Below are 19,832 nucleotides of genomic sequence, written 5' to 3'. Positions count from 1 at the left end.
GAAGATTTACGCGTGTAGTAACCATCGTGATGCAGAAATTTAACGTTTTTGATGAGTGATTTACGTTCATTTGGTAGTTACTAAAAATACCGGCATCCCGGTATTACTAAATTAAATACAGGTATTGAAATGTGCCCAAAAAAAGGCGGGATCCCGGGATCCCGTGATACCGGGATCCCGGTATTGGAAGCCCTAGTGTGGACGGTCGCGAAATTGTATGGAACTCCGTGCACTCGATCTGATTTTTGTACTGATTATGGCTTCCCACAGACAGTCTTAAAAATTCATAATCTTAAAAAAAAATTGTATGCAAATTGACACTGACAGATCTGTCAGTGTCTTGTCAGTGTCAGTTTGAACTGTCAGATGCCATACAAGTTTTTTTTAAGATTATGAATTTTTAAGACTGTCTGTGGGAAGCCTATGACTTTATCAAATTATGAATTTTAAGACTGTCTGTTGCCGTGCCGGCCTAAGACTAAGGTAATCGGTCTCAAGAGACAAACAGTTAAAACATATTGCACAATTTTATTGAGCAATAAAATTGTGTAGGTGACAAAACTTTGATAGGTTATTTTATTTTTGCTATAATTTATTAGAATTCCGTATTTTCTGTCATTAAATTAAGTAAATTAAATAAAATAGGATTCGATTACTTATCGTTTAAAAAATTTTTGACTTGGCAAAAAACCAAGCGTCTGAAACTCTGATCACATGTTGAAAAAAAAGTTGGCGGGAATTGGTTATCTTATGTACCTATAGTATGTTCTTTCGCTTTTCGACAATTTTGTGGTGTATATTGCCGAGAAAAATATAATTAATTCCTCGCAATCGAAGTAAAAAGCAAAGTGTACAACAGGGGCATAAATTTAATAATAATTATTGAAACCTAGAACGAAACGCGCCGAGCGCGGGAGCGAGCGGGAAGGAACATATCTCCCTCTCGCTTACCCGTAGGTACACCTCCTTACATACTAGCTCATACCGTTCAGGCGGAATGCGGAATTACTGAAAGTACATAAATTTACTAAGTTATAGTGATTTTTTCAATACGTACATAATAAACAGCATTGGTACATCAATTTCCATGAGAAAAAAGTAGATGATGTCATATCTATCTATGAGAACTGAGTGGCGCCGCTGCAGAGCATCCTCTGCAGCGGCGCCACAATAAAAGCCCATTATTTCGTTTCCCGCTATAGGTACAGTCATAAAATTATACGTACATACTGTACGTCTTACGAACATCATTTTCACATATAATTAGTTTAATTTCATTATGGTGGCGCCGCCGCAGAGTAGCACACTTATTTTTAGGGTTCTGTTGCCAAAATGGCTTTAAAAACTTATATTTAAATATAATAAAGTAGCTTTTAATACACATAGTAAATCAATATCTAATAGGTACGTAGAAAAAAATCAGAACGGTACTGAAAAATTAGTAAGGTACTGAATAGGAGTTGGCATTATCTTCATAATTTGTTTTTATTATAAATATCACCTTATAGTAATTAAAAAAGTCAGTCGATTATTCGGAAAATCTTATTTGTTTTTATTATTCTACTTGTGTCTGTTTTTTTGAACAAGCGTTAAAATAATGTCAATAAACTCTTCAACATACTTCAGTTGTTAATTTTATAAAAATACTCAAACCCATTCAGTTATTTGTAGTAAGTATTTTTTTTTTTTATTTCATTATAATTTATCCTGTTTATTTTCTTTTAAGGTAAAAACAGTTTAAAATCAACTGTAACTATGTGCGCGAACGAACTGTGAAGCAAAATTCGCAAATTTGAAAAAAGAATGCCAGCGGCGTATTGAGGCGTGCAGTGTGTACAGGCCTAAAAATTCCGGACTACGCGCCAGCGGACGGGCAAATGGGTACGTTTTTTAGCTTGTGTGAACTAGCCCTATGGAATGCTAAGCGTAGTACACATGATTATTTAAAATAGCATTTTATATTGATTATTCAATCATGATATGATATAGCTTTTCAGTCGAGTCCCGTGACTCCCGTGAGTACGTATGGGATTGAAAAGCTTGATTTACGAGTGCTAGATATTATTTGTATGAGGTATCAAAAATAATTCGTTTTCTGACGTGAAACATAGAATTGATGACAAGTGAAGTAGGTGCAAGTTTCACACTAGACAGAAATGTATTATCACGTATTATCAGCAATTCCCGTCAACTTTGTACAAAAATTAAGGGAAAAGTTAAATTTGTTTTTATTAATTCCTATTTTGTTACCAAGATTTTGTTGATGAATTGAGATTTTATTAAGTTTTATTTCGTCATTAAGGTTCTCTAGTATCTATATTTTCTTAATTATAACAATTATCCTGTATATATCTTACGAAAGTCGAATTATATTACTAAATGTTGGTAACAAAATAGGATCAATTAAAATTTGCTGACGTGGCATTGTACAAAGTTGACGGGAATTGCTGTTATCTACTTACAAATGACATTCGAAGAATATGCTGATGCGAACGACGAAAGATACGCTTATGAAATGGTATTAGCGCGTTTATGTCTTTTTCACAAGACCGCGGAGACATGTGATTTTGGAAATAAATAATGTATGAATTGTATATTGTTACTGTGGATAGGTATTTATGTGAGTGACATTCAATTGCTGGGCTGTAATTGTTTAATTTGAACTAAAATATAATATAAGTAGGCTTATGAAAATCTAATCGAATGACTGAAGAATTGTGTGTTCCGTGTGTACCATCTTTCTCGTCTTATACTTCTATGACCCAACTCTAATTGCTCAAGATATAATTGTACCACGTTTTTATCATTTCCTTTGTCTATTCTCTTACATCCCAGAAAGGGAGACGCCATCCGAATTGGGCTAGACGGCTTGTCTCAACCTGAGATGTGTGTCTAGTTTTTCCTTTAGGTCTAGTCCTGGAATTTAGCTGTTATGTTTCCAAGCGAAGGCGAGAGTGTTTTAGTTTGACCAGTGTAAAATAGACCGCATAGTTTTATTAATCCCTAACTTTTTCCCCCGACTTTGTGTCTGCGCAATGGCAATATGAACTATCCTCTGTACAATTTCGAGTTTTATTTAATTTAATTTGGATAAAATGCGGTCGTTTGTCCTACTTATTTTTGTCTTCTTGTTCTTCGACCTATAGCGTTTTCCCCGTTTAGTGCCGCCACTAGACCCAGGAGTAGTAACGGGACCCTTGGATCCGTTTTCCGACTCAATTCACTTCTCAGTTTTCGGCATCCACTGGTGTGAGCTCGTTCTCTTCCAAGACCGCTCTCTCGGCCTACTTCGTTTTAACTCCCGACACAAAAACGACGGGTCTGTCTGTGGCATCGTAGCTTTCGAACGGATGAACCGATTTAGATTTCGTTTTTCTTTGTTAAACCTGTCGGGAGCGTGATAAAAAGTTCATGTCTTCCATGAGACATGAGTCAAATCTCTGACGAACTACATAGTTATAAGTTAGTCAAGTCAAAGCATTGAGTAGCGATGGAAATAGCATCGCAGGAGTCACGGAGCTCAATTACAATAGGATGAACTTTTGAAATAGTTCCATACGTAGTTCTTTCCCATTGAAGAGTGGCGCTACTGGCGAGGTTGGAATGCCGTACTATGATTAATAGATAGTTTAGTATGGTAGGCATGCAACGTTATTAATAAACGGCAACAAAGATTATTTTTATGATTATGTAGTTACTATAAAAGTTAAATAAATATACATTTCATTTTTTTTTACCATTTCATTTCATAGGACTCTTATAGGACATTCTTACATAGATTGGCTGAGTCCCACGGTAAGCTCAAGAAAACTTGTGTTGTGGACTTGTGGATACTCCGACAACGATATACTCGTATATATATTATATAAATACTTAAATACATAGAAAACATCCATGACTCAGGAACATCTGCACTCATCTCACAAATAAATGCCCTTACCTGGATTCGAACCCGGGACCGCGGTTTACCAGGCAGGATCACTGCCGACTACGCCAGACCGGTCGGTATATTTAATACAAAACTTAATGCAGGGTGTACGCTGTAGGTACTTGTTTTGGTAACATGACAGCAAACAGGATTTTCGCAGTAGGGATGTTTTGCTGCGTTGCAGTTTAGTAATTTAGCCATGTCTAGAGTTGTGCCGTTCTCGCCGAGAACGTTTCGCTAGCTATTATTTTCGCTAGCTATTTTTTAACGAGCTATTATTTTAAAGAGACATGGCCCATGTCTCTTTAAAATAATAGCTTCTATAATCATAATCACTTCTTTTTTTCAAGTTTTAAGACATTTGTATTCTATTGTCCTCACAGAGAACCTCCTATAGAGTGGCAGTCTTGTATATTTGGTTCGCGATACGAGTCACCAGTGTTTGGGGTGCGAGGAGCGGGCGGGGAATGTGTTAAGCGCGCTGTGATTGGCCGTTTCAAGGACGGCGGGCAGTCGCGCCAGATGAAAAGGGACAGAAGTATGACTGTCCCTCTACTGACGCGTAAGTGGCCAATGTAAGTTGACCTATGCCGGCTCTGAATAAATTATAAATATGACTTATTTGTGGAATGTAATGCCGTCTGTTTTTAAATTTGAGCTTCTTGTTACCTTTCCACACCATTTCACACTACAGGTGGACATCTTTAAGGCATCAAAATACCCTTTTCCAATTTTTTTGTGCGAAAAACACGCGCTGCTTTCGGGTCTGTTACTTGGTCGATACTGATCGGGCACGGCGAGCGCCCGCGCTTATATCAGTGCAAATACTAGGAAGGCTGGCGACCGCGAGTCGTCTTGTAATAGATGTCTATAGGGGTTGGTCTGTGATTGTCCTATATTATAGGTATATCTATATTATTGTCAATTAAACACAACTTACTTCCTTACCTGGCCCCGTAGCCGAATGGAATTTCTACGACGCAAAATGAAAACGAAACGCCGCGAAGGGTAGTCTCGCTTTGTCGCGTTGATACGCAAGAGCGAGAGAGATAGATATCTACGAGCGTTTCGTTTCGTGTGCGTTTCGTGAGCGATTGTGCATTCGGCTACGCACGCTGGTACACTTGTGGTCTAAACTTAGATTTTTTTTCACATAACATTAAATACAAAATTCTTTAAAAATGTGGTAGTCAGTGAAAGGTGTAAAATTTTATATTCATTGTTACATAACGCAGAAAAAACGCACTTTCACGCTGAACAATAAAGACGTAATTCCTTTGTCACATAAATTTCTTTTACGGCCATTTTTTTACTCCACATTGTCCAACGAGATCTTACGAAAATGTATCCTAAATTCATTGGAATTAAGTGTATTTTTTGTACGGAATATATTGTCGTAAAAAGTGATGTCTGGACGATTGTCATTTGTTTTCATTCTGAGCATATACATTTTGAACTTAATGTTACTTAAGGATATGTTTCATATTTAATTGTGTGACTGAAGAGTTACAGAAGCTTTATCTTCCATTGTGATCTGGGTCCGTGTGTCGAATAAAATTTGGTTTTTTTTTGTCTTTTTTGTGCTTTCTCAAGGAAAGGGTTTTTATGGCGTGTATGGGACAATGGGGTTAAATTGTGTGATGGATGGAAACCAGAACATTGGGGTTACTTCGACTTGTTTGTTTTTTACGCGCGAATCACGGATAACAACGTTTATAAGTGGCATAACTCGTTGAACTGAATGCTATCATACCACTTGAAATCCGTATTTATAACGATTGTATTTTGGTTATCATCATAACAGAGATTTGATCTGAGTCTATAGTTTTCAATTCAAGAACCAGAATTATGTCAAATATTCGCATAAGTATGATATGGAGTGGAATGCCCTGCCTGAGTCTGTGTTTCCACATGAGTACAATCCAGGTCTCTAAAGCAATATGTAGTAAATAAACGTCTGCGAGCGATATTACATATTTTTCCTTTAATTTAAAAATAAGTAAATAGGTATTTATCTCATAGGTAAGCGTGCTCCACCGTAGACCGCATCATCACTTACCATCAGGTGTGATCGTGGTCAAACGTCTACCTATTCATACAAAAAAAAAGTAATTTCAAATAGTTCATTGTCAGTCACGGCCATAGTTCAGTCCGTTATTCCATTTACACGACACTTAGCAATGAATTGGAACATCTGATGGATATATTTGGCGTCACATCCGGTTCCGAATGGACCGGAAAGAGGGTTATACCTGTGACTTCCGGTTTGTAGCAGAGTTATTGATACTGGGACAATAACTTGGGAGGAAAATCGATTCATTATTTACATTGTGTGTTTATGTTGTGAATAATGATTTGTAAAATAATTAAAACTGATTTAAACGATAGAAACAAAAGGTAATGATTATAGAGAAAAGCGTGTTGCGAAAAGTTTTTAAAATATAGAAAAATTTCTCGAAATTCCCAGAAAATTGAATAAGAAAAGTATTTCTTAACCTCCAAAGCACGCGGTACTTACCGATGTTTTTAATCTGGCGATAAATATCTTCATTTATAATATTTGTTTATGATCTATCTGTTATCAATTGGACCTATACCTCTATAGGTACTACATATATGTACATATAGGCTTGGGAAAATGCTTACCATCGGGTGGGCCGTATGTTTCTTTGACACCAACGTAGTATTTAAAAAACCTAGTAAGTTTTATATCTCGGAACTCATATTTCCGCTGTTCGCCATTTCTGTTTTATTTTTGTAATGCCCAAGTATGGCTTTATAGTGTCGTTGTCGACAAGAAATGCCAAAAAGGTTAACTCCGTTTTTGGAGACCGTCTAAAATATGGCGTGTCAATTGGTACCGGGTCGGGTCGGGTCAATGAAATATACTACATTTTTGAAAAATATTGTAAAATACAATAAGACTATTATTACAATTATTTATTTACAAAGTTTTTCATTAAGAAGTAGATCCAATCGAAGTAGGTATATTTATAAATATACGACTATGAGAAATATCCTTTTCGAAACACGTGTTTTATCCTTAACTTTAGTGGATAAAGTAATTTGAGCTTGAATATAGGTAGTCAAATTTTATGCTTTAAAATTGATAAAAGTTGGTGAATCTAGTGATGAAGGTGATTTACCACCTGTGGAAATACTGTAAGCAGTAATAAACGTGTTTTTTTGCGTTGGACTTAGTTTTCCTCGCTACAGTGAGGGGAATAGTTTTGTGTTACACACGGGTGCAAATGTACCTAATTTTACTTCTCGTCTTTTCAGGATCCTATTTTCAAACAACTCGCTTCGCTCATAGTTGAACTATAGAATCGGCGTTAAAATACAACTTTGCACCCTTGTATAACAAATAACTATTCCAATTTCAATTCAAATATGCCTTTACATTAGATAGTTCTTTACTTTTACTGTGGCTTCATCTTAGATAATGCATCACATTAAGTAAACAATTTTAAAATCACTAGAAAAAGACGTCTCTACAAAGTGAAAGTGTTCCTTACAGGTTAAGAACGCCCTTCAAAGGGACAATAATATGTAAACACACACGCACGTGTCCGCTTTTAACAGTTCCAAAAGGTAACATGTGCGAAGTAAAATGTGAGTGTTTTATACGTTTTTCATGCGTGTATGCTATTTAACACCTTAGTAAGTAGGCCGTTTCGCGCGAAGAGATACGTCAATATGTTTTAAAACCCGGCCAAGAGCGTGTAGGGCCACGCTCAGTGTAGGGTTCCGTAGTTTCCCGTATTTTTTTCCTAGAAAGTCTTGATAAAGTTCTAAGATACTCTCTCTGTTCTGGTCTTGATTAAGTTTTTTTTATATTTTTTAAACATATGGTTCAAAAGTTAAAGGGAGGGGACACATTTTTTTTTACTTTAGGAGCGATTATTTCCGAAAATATTAATTTATTCAAAAAACGATTTTAGTAAACCCCTTATTTTTGAATATCTATCCAACAATATATCACACGTTGGGGTTGGAATGAAAAAAAAAACAGCCCCCACTTTACATGTAGGTGGGATACCCTAACAAAACATTATTATTTTACCACTTTGTCGGCATGACTGATATACATATTGGTACCAAATTTCAACTTTCTAGTGCTAACGGTCATTGAGATTATCCGCGGACGGATGGACGGACAGACATGGCGAAACTATAAGGGTTCCTAGTTGACTACGGAACCCTAAAAAGGCGTTAAAGAGATGTGAAGGAGCTATTGCGTTCTACTTGAGTAGCTACAGTTACTACAGAGTTGCAGTATTAATCATTATTATTACCCTAGTTTCTGTGACAGTTAGTCTATAGTAAATTAATATCTGGGAGACCGTACTTTACCCGGAAACTCAACATTCTCAAAAATACAGTACAATACAAATACTCTTTATTGCACACCTTGATAAAATAGAACAATACAAAATAAAAAAGCAACACGAACAAAGGTAAACAACAGGTGGTCTTATCGCTAAAGAGCGATTTCTTCCAGACAACCTTAAGGTAGCGGAAATTGATAAATTTATATTTGTCAGTAGTCACTTCAGCATACGCATATTTTTCATCAACATCGTAAGAACCCTTAAGTATTAGAGATTTAAACCAAACATAAAATAGTTGCTGTTGAAAGATATATGTACATATGTGTAGCAAATTTCATCAACATCGTAAGAACCCTTAAGTATTAGAGATTCCTAAAAATTATAGATACATAAAATAGTTGCCTTTGAAAGACTAGATAGAAAATAGAATCCAAGACAAGATGTTACAGAAATATGAATTCTGTTTTTGTTTCACAAAACGAATAGCATAAAAATAATGTTTAAAAATGAGGTTTGTATGGAATTGTAAAGCTTGATAATATACTTTAAACTTACAAGTACGGGAATACAATGGACTCTTAACAATAGCAACTTAACAGAAACTACATAATAGGACAAAAAAGGGTTTCTAAAGTACGGAAAACGTATTTTTTGTGACCTTTCTGAAGGCTTGTGGGTCAAATAAGTAATTATAAATACGTTTAGTGAAAGTTAACTATTTTACCTAGCCGAAAATGGCGTACTGTTCATATCATTGATAGTACTTTCATTGAATATATATTATTAACTCTACTAAAATAGACAGAGGTGCCACCTAGTTGAAAAGAGTCCGGCTATGCTAGCCATAATATCTATACTTCTTTTCTGAGATAGCAAAATTTGGTAGTGCCCTTAAAAACGTCAAGTGTTTTTAAGAATAATTTATAGTACATTGTGCAACAAGGGGAAGAAGTTGAATATTACTAACGAGAGTAAGTTAAATCGCGACAACTTGCCGGAGCGATTTAAAGACTCGAGTTAGTAATATTCATACTCCCCGAGTTACACACAATGTTTTTCATTACACTCGCAATGTAAAAAATATGTAAATAGATGTAAAAAGGTTAAGTACGGTACAAGAAATTTCATTATTCCCTTGGGAGAACGAATTTTCTATAACTCACGCTCCGCCTGCGTGCAATAGCACATTTAAAGTGCGGGTGTGATGAAAAATATTTTAGAAGGCGATTAATAACAAAAGTAAGCTATGTGTAGCAGTAGCAACTGCTACTTCAACATTTGCCAAGAAAGTTTCGGAAACAACCTAACACTTCATTTCATATAAGTACACGGAAAAAAAATATTTTAACAATACTACCAGAACGTTTAGTAAAATAGATTTATCGTAACTGATACTACAATCTCGTAATAAAAACAACTGTATTGTTACGTTTACTATATTTTGAATTCAATAGAACTAAGCAAACATTAATATGCACTAAACAGTTCTGTTTGAATTACATATACGAGAACTCTAGTTTTATTTACAACTAATAGAATAAAGGTTACGATAATTCTATTAACAAGAAGCTTCTTGTAATGCCAAAAAAATAAAAATTATCTTTACAATCTTAATCTTAGCGGTTACTATCACAGTATACTTCCTGTAACTTTTTATACGTTGCCATTACTTTGTAGTTCTCGTAAAGAAATAAAAAGAATATTCTTGTAATGTAAACTCAACGAAGAGTTATATTTAAAAATATTAAGTTTGTATAAATATGTACGCATCGCTGTCAACTCTATTATTTGTATCGTAGCGAATGCCATCGCAGTATAGTTGATATGACTGTTTTATAAGTTGGTATTACTTTGCAGCTCTTGTAAATAATGACAATAATATTCTCGTAATGTATACTGGTGAACAAATAGTTCTGTTGAAAAAGTATTTAGTTAGTATAAATATGTGTTTCGTTTTTGTAACGAAACGCCATGTTTAAGTACCATTGTATATCTTAGTGAATGCTATAGCAGTATAGTTGATTTTACTTTGCGCCTCTTGTAAAAAATAACAATGATATTCTCATAATATACACCGAAAAATAATTGTTATAACAAAAATATTGTCCGCATAAATAAATGTTTTGCTTGTGTAACGAAACGCAATGTTTTGCGGCGTGGTCGGCGGCCATTTACGTGTCATGAGAGATCGCGTGGACGCGGATCGCAATAGGTTATATTATTTATCGTTAAACGTACTCACTACGTATTATCCATTCGTTTGGTAGTTTCCATTTTAGGAAATGGATGAAGAGGTGCAAAAACTCTTGCAAGGATGGGAGATGGCAGAGTTGGCAAAAGCAGGTGAGTCACATACCGTACATGTAGAACTTAGTAGATAATTAGAATGGTGAGTAAAAAGGCATTTAATGTTGTATTCATTTTACATTGCATACAAATTCATACGACATTACGTGGGCAAAATCTAAATACTGAACTAATAAGGACTGTCCACGATAAAAAGTGGTCATACATAACATGATAAATCTTTCTTCCTGAATGCACATTTTGAAGCAATATTATATTTTGATAAATCTGTATACATAAAACTATATAATAATTAAAGCTATTCCTTATAATGCTTTAGTGTGTCTGAGGTTTCGCCGAATGTATACCATCAAGCATTTCATTTCTTGTACAGTGTTTTTTAACAAACTTCACACGCTTCCTGGCACAATTTTATAAATACTTATATTTTTATAAGCTGTTTTACACACATTAGAATGACATCTTAGCAGACAAAAAAATACTTTTTGAAACTCATTTCGACTTTTGGTAGTCAGGAAGACTTTCTACTCCAAGCACTGACAGTTGTTTTTGTATGGAGAGCCAAAAAGTGTCAAAAATTCGAATTCAGCAAAGTTAGAAAATCTCAGTACTTTCTTAATCTGATTACAATCAGAAAAATTATTACTATCTTAAAAGCAGTATGTAATAGGGTATATTTTGGCTATTATAATTAAACATTAAAAAAATATTTTTGTCATTAAAACTGTTGTACTTAAAGACTGCAAGAAGACACTGTACAAAAAAATATTGTTATCATGAGATACATACTGCTAAAATTCATAGGCCACCTAAAGTTTATAATTTGTTTGTATTTTTATAATGTAGTTTAATATCTACAAATTATTTGACAAACATGCTGCTTATAAATTCTCATTATTCTCAAGATTTACCATGTTATATATGACCACTTTTTATCGTGGACAGTCTTTATATATATCTGAAGTGGACGTAGAATATTACTTAATGTAAAATTTATTCATAGAAATTTTAATGTCTTTTTCAGATGATTTACAATGGTTGCAAGTTTCCTGTGACCCATGCCATACTGTGGAACAAAAGTGGAAAAATTCTGCAAAATATAAATTTTGGACGAAATGAAGGACGGTTCTATTAACACTGACGAATATATGAACAAAGTCTTGCACTAAGGATCGTTGAAATATATTTTTTAACAAATTATATAATTATTTTATTTACTTTCAGATTCACCAATTTTCACCGCTCATATCATCCATTCCATATGCTGGGTGACCCAGGTTTCGGATCCCAGTTTCAACTCTAGGCTTCTGTCTCTTGGAACTGGTCCTAGCAACCTGCATTTTTATCGGTAGGTACCTATGAATTTGTCTGTGCACTGTATAGACAACTAACATTTCTTGTAAATGTAAGAAAAGGTTTGTTGTCTATACAAGGTGGTACAGTAGGATTAAAGGCTGAGCCACGCCAGATACGTGTACGTAGACGTGCGCGTAGCGTACGCGGTGTAAATGACGAATCCTCATTAGAGATTACACCGCTTGTGTGACGTGTTTCCCGTGTGTGTCTAGCGGTGTATCATCTCTTTTGAAGATTCGTACTTTACAGCGCGCACGCCACGCACACGTCTACGTACACGTATCTGGCGTGGCTCGGCCTTTAATCCTACTGAACCACCTTGTATAGACAACAAACCTTTTTTTACATTTACAAGAAATGTTAGTTGTCTATACAGTGCACAGACAAATTCATAGGTACCGATAAAAATATAACACGTTAACGCAATTGTATATTTATTAGAGAGTACCATAAATGCAGTTGCTGTAACTAACTTTCTTGTTCTATCAACCATTTAATGAAGTTTACATAAATGAAGAGAATGTAATATATATCAGATGACTTGTATTCTTAACGATACCTATTATTGGCCTAACTAAAGTTTTATAACCTTTACAAGAATTTCTTGTGGAGTTTACATTATTTTGTTTATTTAGACACTCCATTTGTTATAAATACTGAATAATCTAGTAATACACACAATTTGACTGTGTGACCCTTACAATATTTTTATTTTATGATACGTAATGTATATATTACCTTTACAAGAATATATTGTCAAGGTCACATTTCATTTATTAAGCTCTGCAAGAAAATATTATTTATTTGTACGGTCCACGTGTTATGATTACTAAATATTCTAGTAATACACGCTATTTTAATGTGTAGCAATTACAAGATAACTAGTTCACTAAGCTCAACGCATTTAAACAGACTAGTTTAGTTATTTATACTATGTGAACAATTGTCCCAGAATTTACTAGATTTTCTCGTTCAGATTACACTATTCAGGTATCATGGACGAGACTTTTTTCTCCGTGTATATTGTTAATTATCTTTTGGGTAGTCAAAGCTCATTAACCGATATTAAAATTTTGGACACACAGTAGCTCATTTTGCTGAAGTGATATTTTTGTTACGATAGATCTACATATATTTGGATAGCTGCAGTTACAAAGCGAGCGACGCCGGCGCAAGATGCTAGTGCAAGGTCAGCAGGTGCCCGGTGGGGTCAATGCAACGGCTTGCCATCGTTTCCATAAACACCGACGTCACGATATTCATAATATAAAGAGCTTAGTATACTGTGGAAAACGGTTTATCTAATCGCATTTCAAGGTTCTTGGAGAACTTTTCTTTATTGAGTAACAAACAATATGCATACAGGAAGCGCAGGTCCTGCATAACAGCTGTGCGCGATATCCTACACAAAATTATGGCGGCCAAAGAGGGTGCGAGCCAAGTTGCCATATTATTGTGCGATATGACACGTGCCTTTGACCTCTGTAATCATGAGGTTCTGGCACAAAAAATTGAGCATTTAGGGATACGAGGTCCAGCGCTCAAATTAATGCTAGACTATTTATCTAGCCGCCGACAAGCTGTAGTTCTTAACAATGGCCAGGTTAAATCTGATTATGGTGGCGTTGAAATAGGCGTTCCGCAGGGATCTTCACTTGCTAATTTGTGTTTCCTAATTCAGGTTAATGACCTCCCTAACGCCGTCTGCGGAGACATGTATATTTTCGCGGACGATGCATGCAACATTATCACGGCTAACACAGTGCAGCAGCTGGAAGCCTTCCTCAGGTCGGACATGGATAGACTGCTCGGCTGGTTCCGCGTAAACGGTTTAGTGTTAAACTTAACCAAAACACAAATCCTCCACATTAACCTTGGTGGGAGACCTCCCGATCCGCTTAACATTGTCATTAATGGCACTACACTACCACAGGTACAACACAGCAAATTTTTAGGCATCACACTGGATTTCGGTCTCAAATGGGACGCTCACATAGATAATTTATGTGGTAAACTATCTGGTGCATGCTATGCCTTGGGTCGACTATCCCGAGTCCTACCCTCCAAAGAACTCCGTTCGTGTTACTACTCACTTTTCCACTCAGTTATGTGTTACGGTTTAGAATTATGGGCTACGGCAGCCGAATGGCGACGCGTCTTCATTCTGCAAAAGCGAGCTGTCCGCATTATATCTTCCGTTCCACCTCGTACTCCGGCTCAAAACCTATTCAAAAAGAACAATATTCTCACACTGCCTTCTCAGTACATTTACGACGTGGCAAAGCACGTCAATGAAAATTTGGACTCTCACCCGTTCAAAAAAATCACTCGCACCAGACAGGGCTCGAAAAATCAACTCCAAACTCATACTACCAAACTGACTAAGTCGTCTAAAATCATGTCTCACATAGGACCTAGAGTCTTCAACAAACTACCAGCAGAAATAAAAAATGCAGGCAGTACCCACCAATTTTTAAAAAAGTTAAGAAGGTGGCTCTTAGAATACTCCTTCTATGACATAAAAGATTTCTTTGACCTACCAAATAACTTATATTAGAATAAAATAATAATTATGTATAAAATCAAATTAACAAATCTAAATGACATATCATATGTAATATAATCAATGAATGCATCTTTCAATTAAATATTCGAAATTATAACTAGACTGAAATTGTAATAATCTTAATTTAATTGCTGTTAAATAATTTTATTGATGAACGTGTAATATTTATAATATTATTAATAAAATGTCTATGTCTATGTCTATGTCTATGGGTTAAATTGTTAGTATACGGTATAATAGCGACAGAAGTTATTGAATATAGCCCTAGGAAAACTTGTACTAAATATGATCACTAGACAACGTTGTTTATACGAGGGTTGCTCCGAAAGTGGTTGTTGTTAGCTGCTCAGGCTGTTTATTTATTTAATTATTTGTCTTTCTGGTACCTTGTTGTACACGTTGCTGCATTTGTCACCTTCATCTCTTTTTACCCTCTCATAAACTCAATGGTTAAGAAGAAGAAATCCCTCAAAGGGATAAGTTCGCCTTTGTACTGTTCTTTACTGTAATTACTGTGTTTTTGTTATTAATTGTACAATAAATAGTTTACTACTACTACAACCGGAGCAGCTAAAAACTTTAGGAACAGCCCTCGTATGTTTGTATGTGCCTATACCACAGTATAATAAAGAGTACTATCGTACAGTATGGCCACTCCCGCTTCCCGCTGAAAGTGCCACCCACCCCCTCTCGGTTACATCACAGTTACCGCCTGTCAAAAACGCAAACATACCTGTTGCCCTGTCATTTTTCACTCATACAAGCATAGGACGCGTTCACCTACACGAACTTAGACTGTGTTTTAGGAATGCGCCTCTTTCATAATATTTGATCGCCAGTGTCCGAGGTGTGCCTATACATAGAAAACAACAATGTCTTAGAAACGAAATAAATATCCGTGTCCACTATGATTTATTTATTTATTTATTAATAACAATAAATTTACACGGCATTACAGACAAGCCAATACACCGAGAAATAGAATGTATATACATTTTCGCTGTACACAAAATACAAATTTTATAACAAAACAAAAATTAAACAAAAATACTAGACAACCCGTCATCCATCGACTCACAAAACCTTAAACATTCATAACACACATTCGCCCATCTCCATGATATCAGACCGGTCGTCAAAATCGTAATGTTAAAACCTTTATCACGCTATATCAAGCCATCAACTTCGTTAAAGACTGCCACGGGTCACTTTGTCACTTATATTGTAGTGTCTTGTCGTGTATAGTATCTGTTTCTAGACATTAATGGAACGATAACAGTTATGGTCGTTTAAATGACCTACTTGTTAATATTGTTGTTAACCGATTGTAAAACTTGTTATTGCTAATATAATAATAATGGTTCTGTGAATCAAATGATGTCGTTTATCAATTATGTTTATATTGTATGTAATCAATTAAAACAGCATAAAAACTGAAGATTTAAAGAGCAGCAGGCTTCTGTTGTCTGTTATCTGTTAAACGATAAAAATGCTATCTTTTGTTTCAAAATGTATTCTTATATTTCATTATGCTAAGATACACTTAATTAAGGTGTGTACTTAACGATACATACTATTCATTATATAATAATATTATAATACGGAAATAAATTGATACCGTTTTATTAAAATATGCGACATCAAAATAGAAGATTTTGATTCCATTAACTATCAGCTGCAAAAGTTCATGGAGAAATTATGAATGAATTCATTGATAAAAGGTCCGGAATCATTGCCGTGATGAACTATTACACTGTACCGTAAAATATGTGACTTAAAGATTTTGTATCTACATCCATAGCATATTAGTTCACAGTGTGCAGGAATTTATTTATTCGACTTTAATTGTCTAACCTTGACTACATTACAAAGTCACATGCAAAGCACATAGTATAGGGAATATAAACAAATCATGTCTGTAATATAAAATAGTACATTACGATACAAGTGCGTAAAAAAGGAAGTTCGAAACGAGTGGCGATAAATTAAAACACGACCGAAGGGAGTGTTTTAAATCGACACTAGTGCGAGAAGTGGTTCATTATATGCCAGGTCAAAACTTCGGAGGATCATCTGTACTGAAAAACGTCTTACGATACACATGCGAAAAGGAAATTCGTAACTCGTGTCGATTTAAAACACTCCCTTCGGTCGTGTTTTAATTTATCGCCACTCGTTTCGGGCTTCCTTTGTTACGCACTTGTATCGTAATGTACTATTTTATTAAAAACAATGGGCATGCGCCATTTTAGAGTCATCGAACCTCTTTGTCCAGCCGTAGCGTCTGCCTCGTTCGCGATACTCGCCATATTTTACTCGGACACAATAACTGACGGCTTAACGCACTTCTCATTAGCAGTGTTTATTACTCACTATAAATTATTAATGGAAAATGCTAAATATTCCTCTAGAATAATAAAGAAACCTCTAGAATTGTTTTTTTTTTTATTATTATAAATAGGCTTACTCTTTGTGGCCTACGATGGAGCGAGCTCGTCCAGACGATGCCTGATCGCTCTTGATTTTGTTTAGTTGAAAGGTGAACTGTAATAGTTACAGGAAATATAAGTTGCGAATTTGAAATTTTAGGTGTAATAAAAAACCGGCCAAGAGCGTGTCGGGCCACGCTCAGTGTAGGGTTTACCACTGAACCTAAAGTTCAAAACACCCGAAAGTTTATAAAAACTTTTGTGATCATGGTTTTTAATGGTTCAAAAGGTAGAGGGCTCATTTTTTTTACTTTAGGAGCGATTAAGTTGACTACGGAACCCTATAGGAAATTAGTTTCAATTATAAAGTCTTAGATAAAGGAAAAACCACAAACAGTTTCACATGGAAAACCGATATGACGCAAAGCAGATACAATTTCCAACATAAAAAAAATAATTACAAGTGAACAACAAAACCCATATTTTTGTATTTATTGCAAAAAGTTGCCTTAAAGGAAATTAAGCGCTAAAACATAATTATGTGCCTCAAATAAGATTAATACTGGAAACAGTCAGACAATGTTTTTTTTTAGCATCCTTAATTAGAATTATAGGTAGGTACAGTTCCATTTATCGTCATAACCTGCCTAATTACAGTCTCAGCAACTGTCCTTGAAACAATTGAATTCCAATTAGTAATGATATGTCATAATTCAATTACAAACAAGATGGAATCAAAGAATGCGTTATTATCAAATATTTAGCGGTTTCGTCTCGTGCGCGGCCTGAGTCATCTGTGACTCAGTAGGAATCACCAGTACCGACTGCTTTACGACTGGGTTACCGCAAAAAAGTGTCAATTTGTCAAAATTTAGATGTGTTACTAGGAAATCTTTAATTTGAAATCATTTAAAAAATCTGCACAAATTCTACAGATTTTCGAAAATAACGTGATGATCTGAGTATTTGATTTCATGTTCTCTTGAAACTATCAATATTGAAGTTGGTGCTAATTGTGTTAGGTGTATTAGTTTTGGTAAAGCCCTAGTGTTCTTTTTTCTTTATTTTGATTTCGTTCTAGATTGTTTTGTTTAGTGGTTTTTGATCAATAATTATGATATTGTTAATTTAAACACTTCTGTTACGAAATGACAAATACAAAAACCTACAAACCCTTTTTGTGAGAATTACTTCGTGACCAACCTCAAGATTCTTATCTCTTGCATTCGTCAACGTCATTCTGCGTTCGTCATTCAACGTCAAGCTGCGTCATAACGCAATGCAATGATTGCGATTAAAATTTTGAGAATTTGTTTTTCCTCTTCACTTCAATTTTTTCCTATTCGTCATAGTGCAAACTATTTCTAATTCAGGAAACTGGTGTTTATAAAACAGTGATTCAGGGATTTTTATTTAGGAATTCGAATAGCAATTTTTTTACGAGGAGACATATCCCTTTTTCTGTTTGGCCGTTTGTGGTAAACCCATATCACTGTTTTATTTGTTTTTCTGCTGAATGTGTTCAGATATCATCCCAATGACTTGGGGTTTTATGTTCTTTTAATATTTATTCACATACCACACATGTATAAATTTACTTCTGTATCCGAGCAATTCCCGAAAAGTTTGTACATTTGGATCACGTCTCCAATTTTGATAAAAATTGGTAGGCTGATAGAGTCCATGATGCTGAACAAGATCCACTACGTTTCCCATATGTACAAACTTTTCGGGAGTTTGCTAAAGTTTCAGTGCCACTCTTAGCAAATAACGGATTAAAAGCAGCCGAAATTGTTATATTGCTGTGACAGGTTGCTAGCCCAATGCCCACGCCACACTTGAATCCAAATCCTCAGTATGTTACTGTAGATAGTTGCATACATTGTGATACATACGGCGAACAAAAATAACCTTTCCAATATCAGCATCTTAAAATAAAAGACATATGCGCTGACGTTTTTAAAATAAAAAGTCAAACCACAACTATCGAGTTACACGAACCTGATAGCTTAATTTTCGACACAACTGTCTCAGTTGAAATTAAACTTTTCAGTTACACGTTAAGGTTTATTTTCGTTAATTATGATTCAGTCATTTCACACGGCCGTTAATGTAAATTGACGTTTTGTGAGATATTTTCAGTATTGAGTTACTAGCACTGACTCTTTACGACACAGTTTTGAGAAGGGTTACTTTTTCTTATCTTAAAATGTAACTTTGAATTGAACATATGGTTTTAAATTAAAAAATAGTTAGTAGGTACTATCATTTTCATATTAAACTGTCGTACCAAGCTGCCAATGAAAATTCAAAGAAAGAAGTAATTGGAGATTGCGTCATCGACAACAGCTATTACATTTCTGATGATGATGATTATTTTCATGTTATGAATAAATGTTTCATTAAAAAAGTATTAGTCTAAACACGGAACCTTGGGGCACTCCAACAATTTCAGTTGGATCAACCTATTTTTTTTATCTAGGTAGCATTTCTTTTTTTTTTTGCCAATAAAAAAATTTTGATTGTTTTAGGTATTTAGGTCAATTGTACCAAAATCAGAGTACTTTCGTCGCACTGGGAGACAAAAAGTGTCTCAGTATTTCATCACATTTTTGTTGCTCCTCAAAGTTACATAAACATGTATGGAAAAGTAACAAAATAAGAAAAAATCGTATGGGACATTTTTTTTCTACTAGGATTGAAAAAGCTATAACTGAGTAGAAATACATTTTTTTTTTCAAAAATATCACACTTCATTTAGCAGAAGAAGACGATAAAATATAGGCCGTCCCTATCCCACTTACAAAAGTGCGATTTTTTAAAAGTAGAATGTATTCAACCAATCAAAAATTGATATGTATATTACCTCTCTACATGCAATGCTATCAATTCTGTACAACCGAACGATCAGC

General features: G+C 34.9%; 1 protein-coding gene across 3 annotated transcripts in view; it reads left to right on the top strand.

Annotated features, from left to right (window-relative positions):
- The window catches only part of LOC125235862 (ankyrin repeat and SAM domain-containing protein 1A-like), a 131,400-nt gene that overhangs the window by 69,764 nt on the left and 41,804 nt on the right, over positions 1 to 19,832 (top strand). The window contains exon 2 of one of the 3 annotated variants that reach the window (XM_048142482.1): positions 1,727 to 1,881. The exons of the other annotated variants lie outside the window; for them this stretch is intronic. Within the exon in view, the coding sequence (XP_047998439.1) occupies positions 1,878 to 1,881 (4 nt within the window). The 5' untranslated portion in view covers positions 1,727 to 1,877. The remainder of the gene's footprint in view (positions 1 to 1,726; positions 1,882 to 19,832) is intronic. 3 annotated transcript variants of the gene reach the window in all.

Source organism: Leguminivora glycinivorella, chromosome 18 (assembly GCF_023078275.1).
Source record: "Leguminivora glycinivorella isolate SPB_JAAS2020 chromosome 18, LegGlyc_1.1, whole genome shotgun sequence".
Taxonomy (NCBI): Eukaryota; Metazoa; Arthropoda; class Insecta; order Lepidoptera; family Tortricidae; genus Leguminivora; species Leguminivora glycinivorella.
The sequence above is the reverse complement of the archived record's forward strand: the minus strand, read 5'-3'. Positions and strand labels throughout refer to the sequence as shown.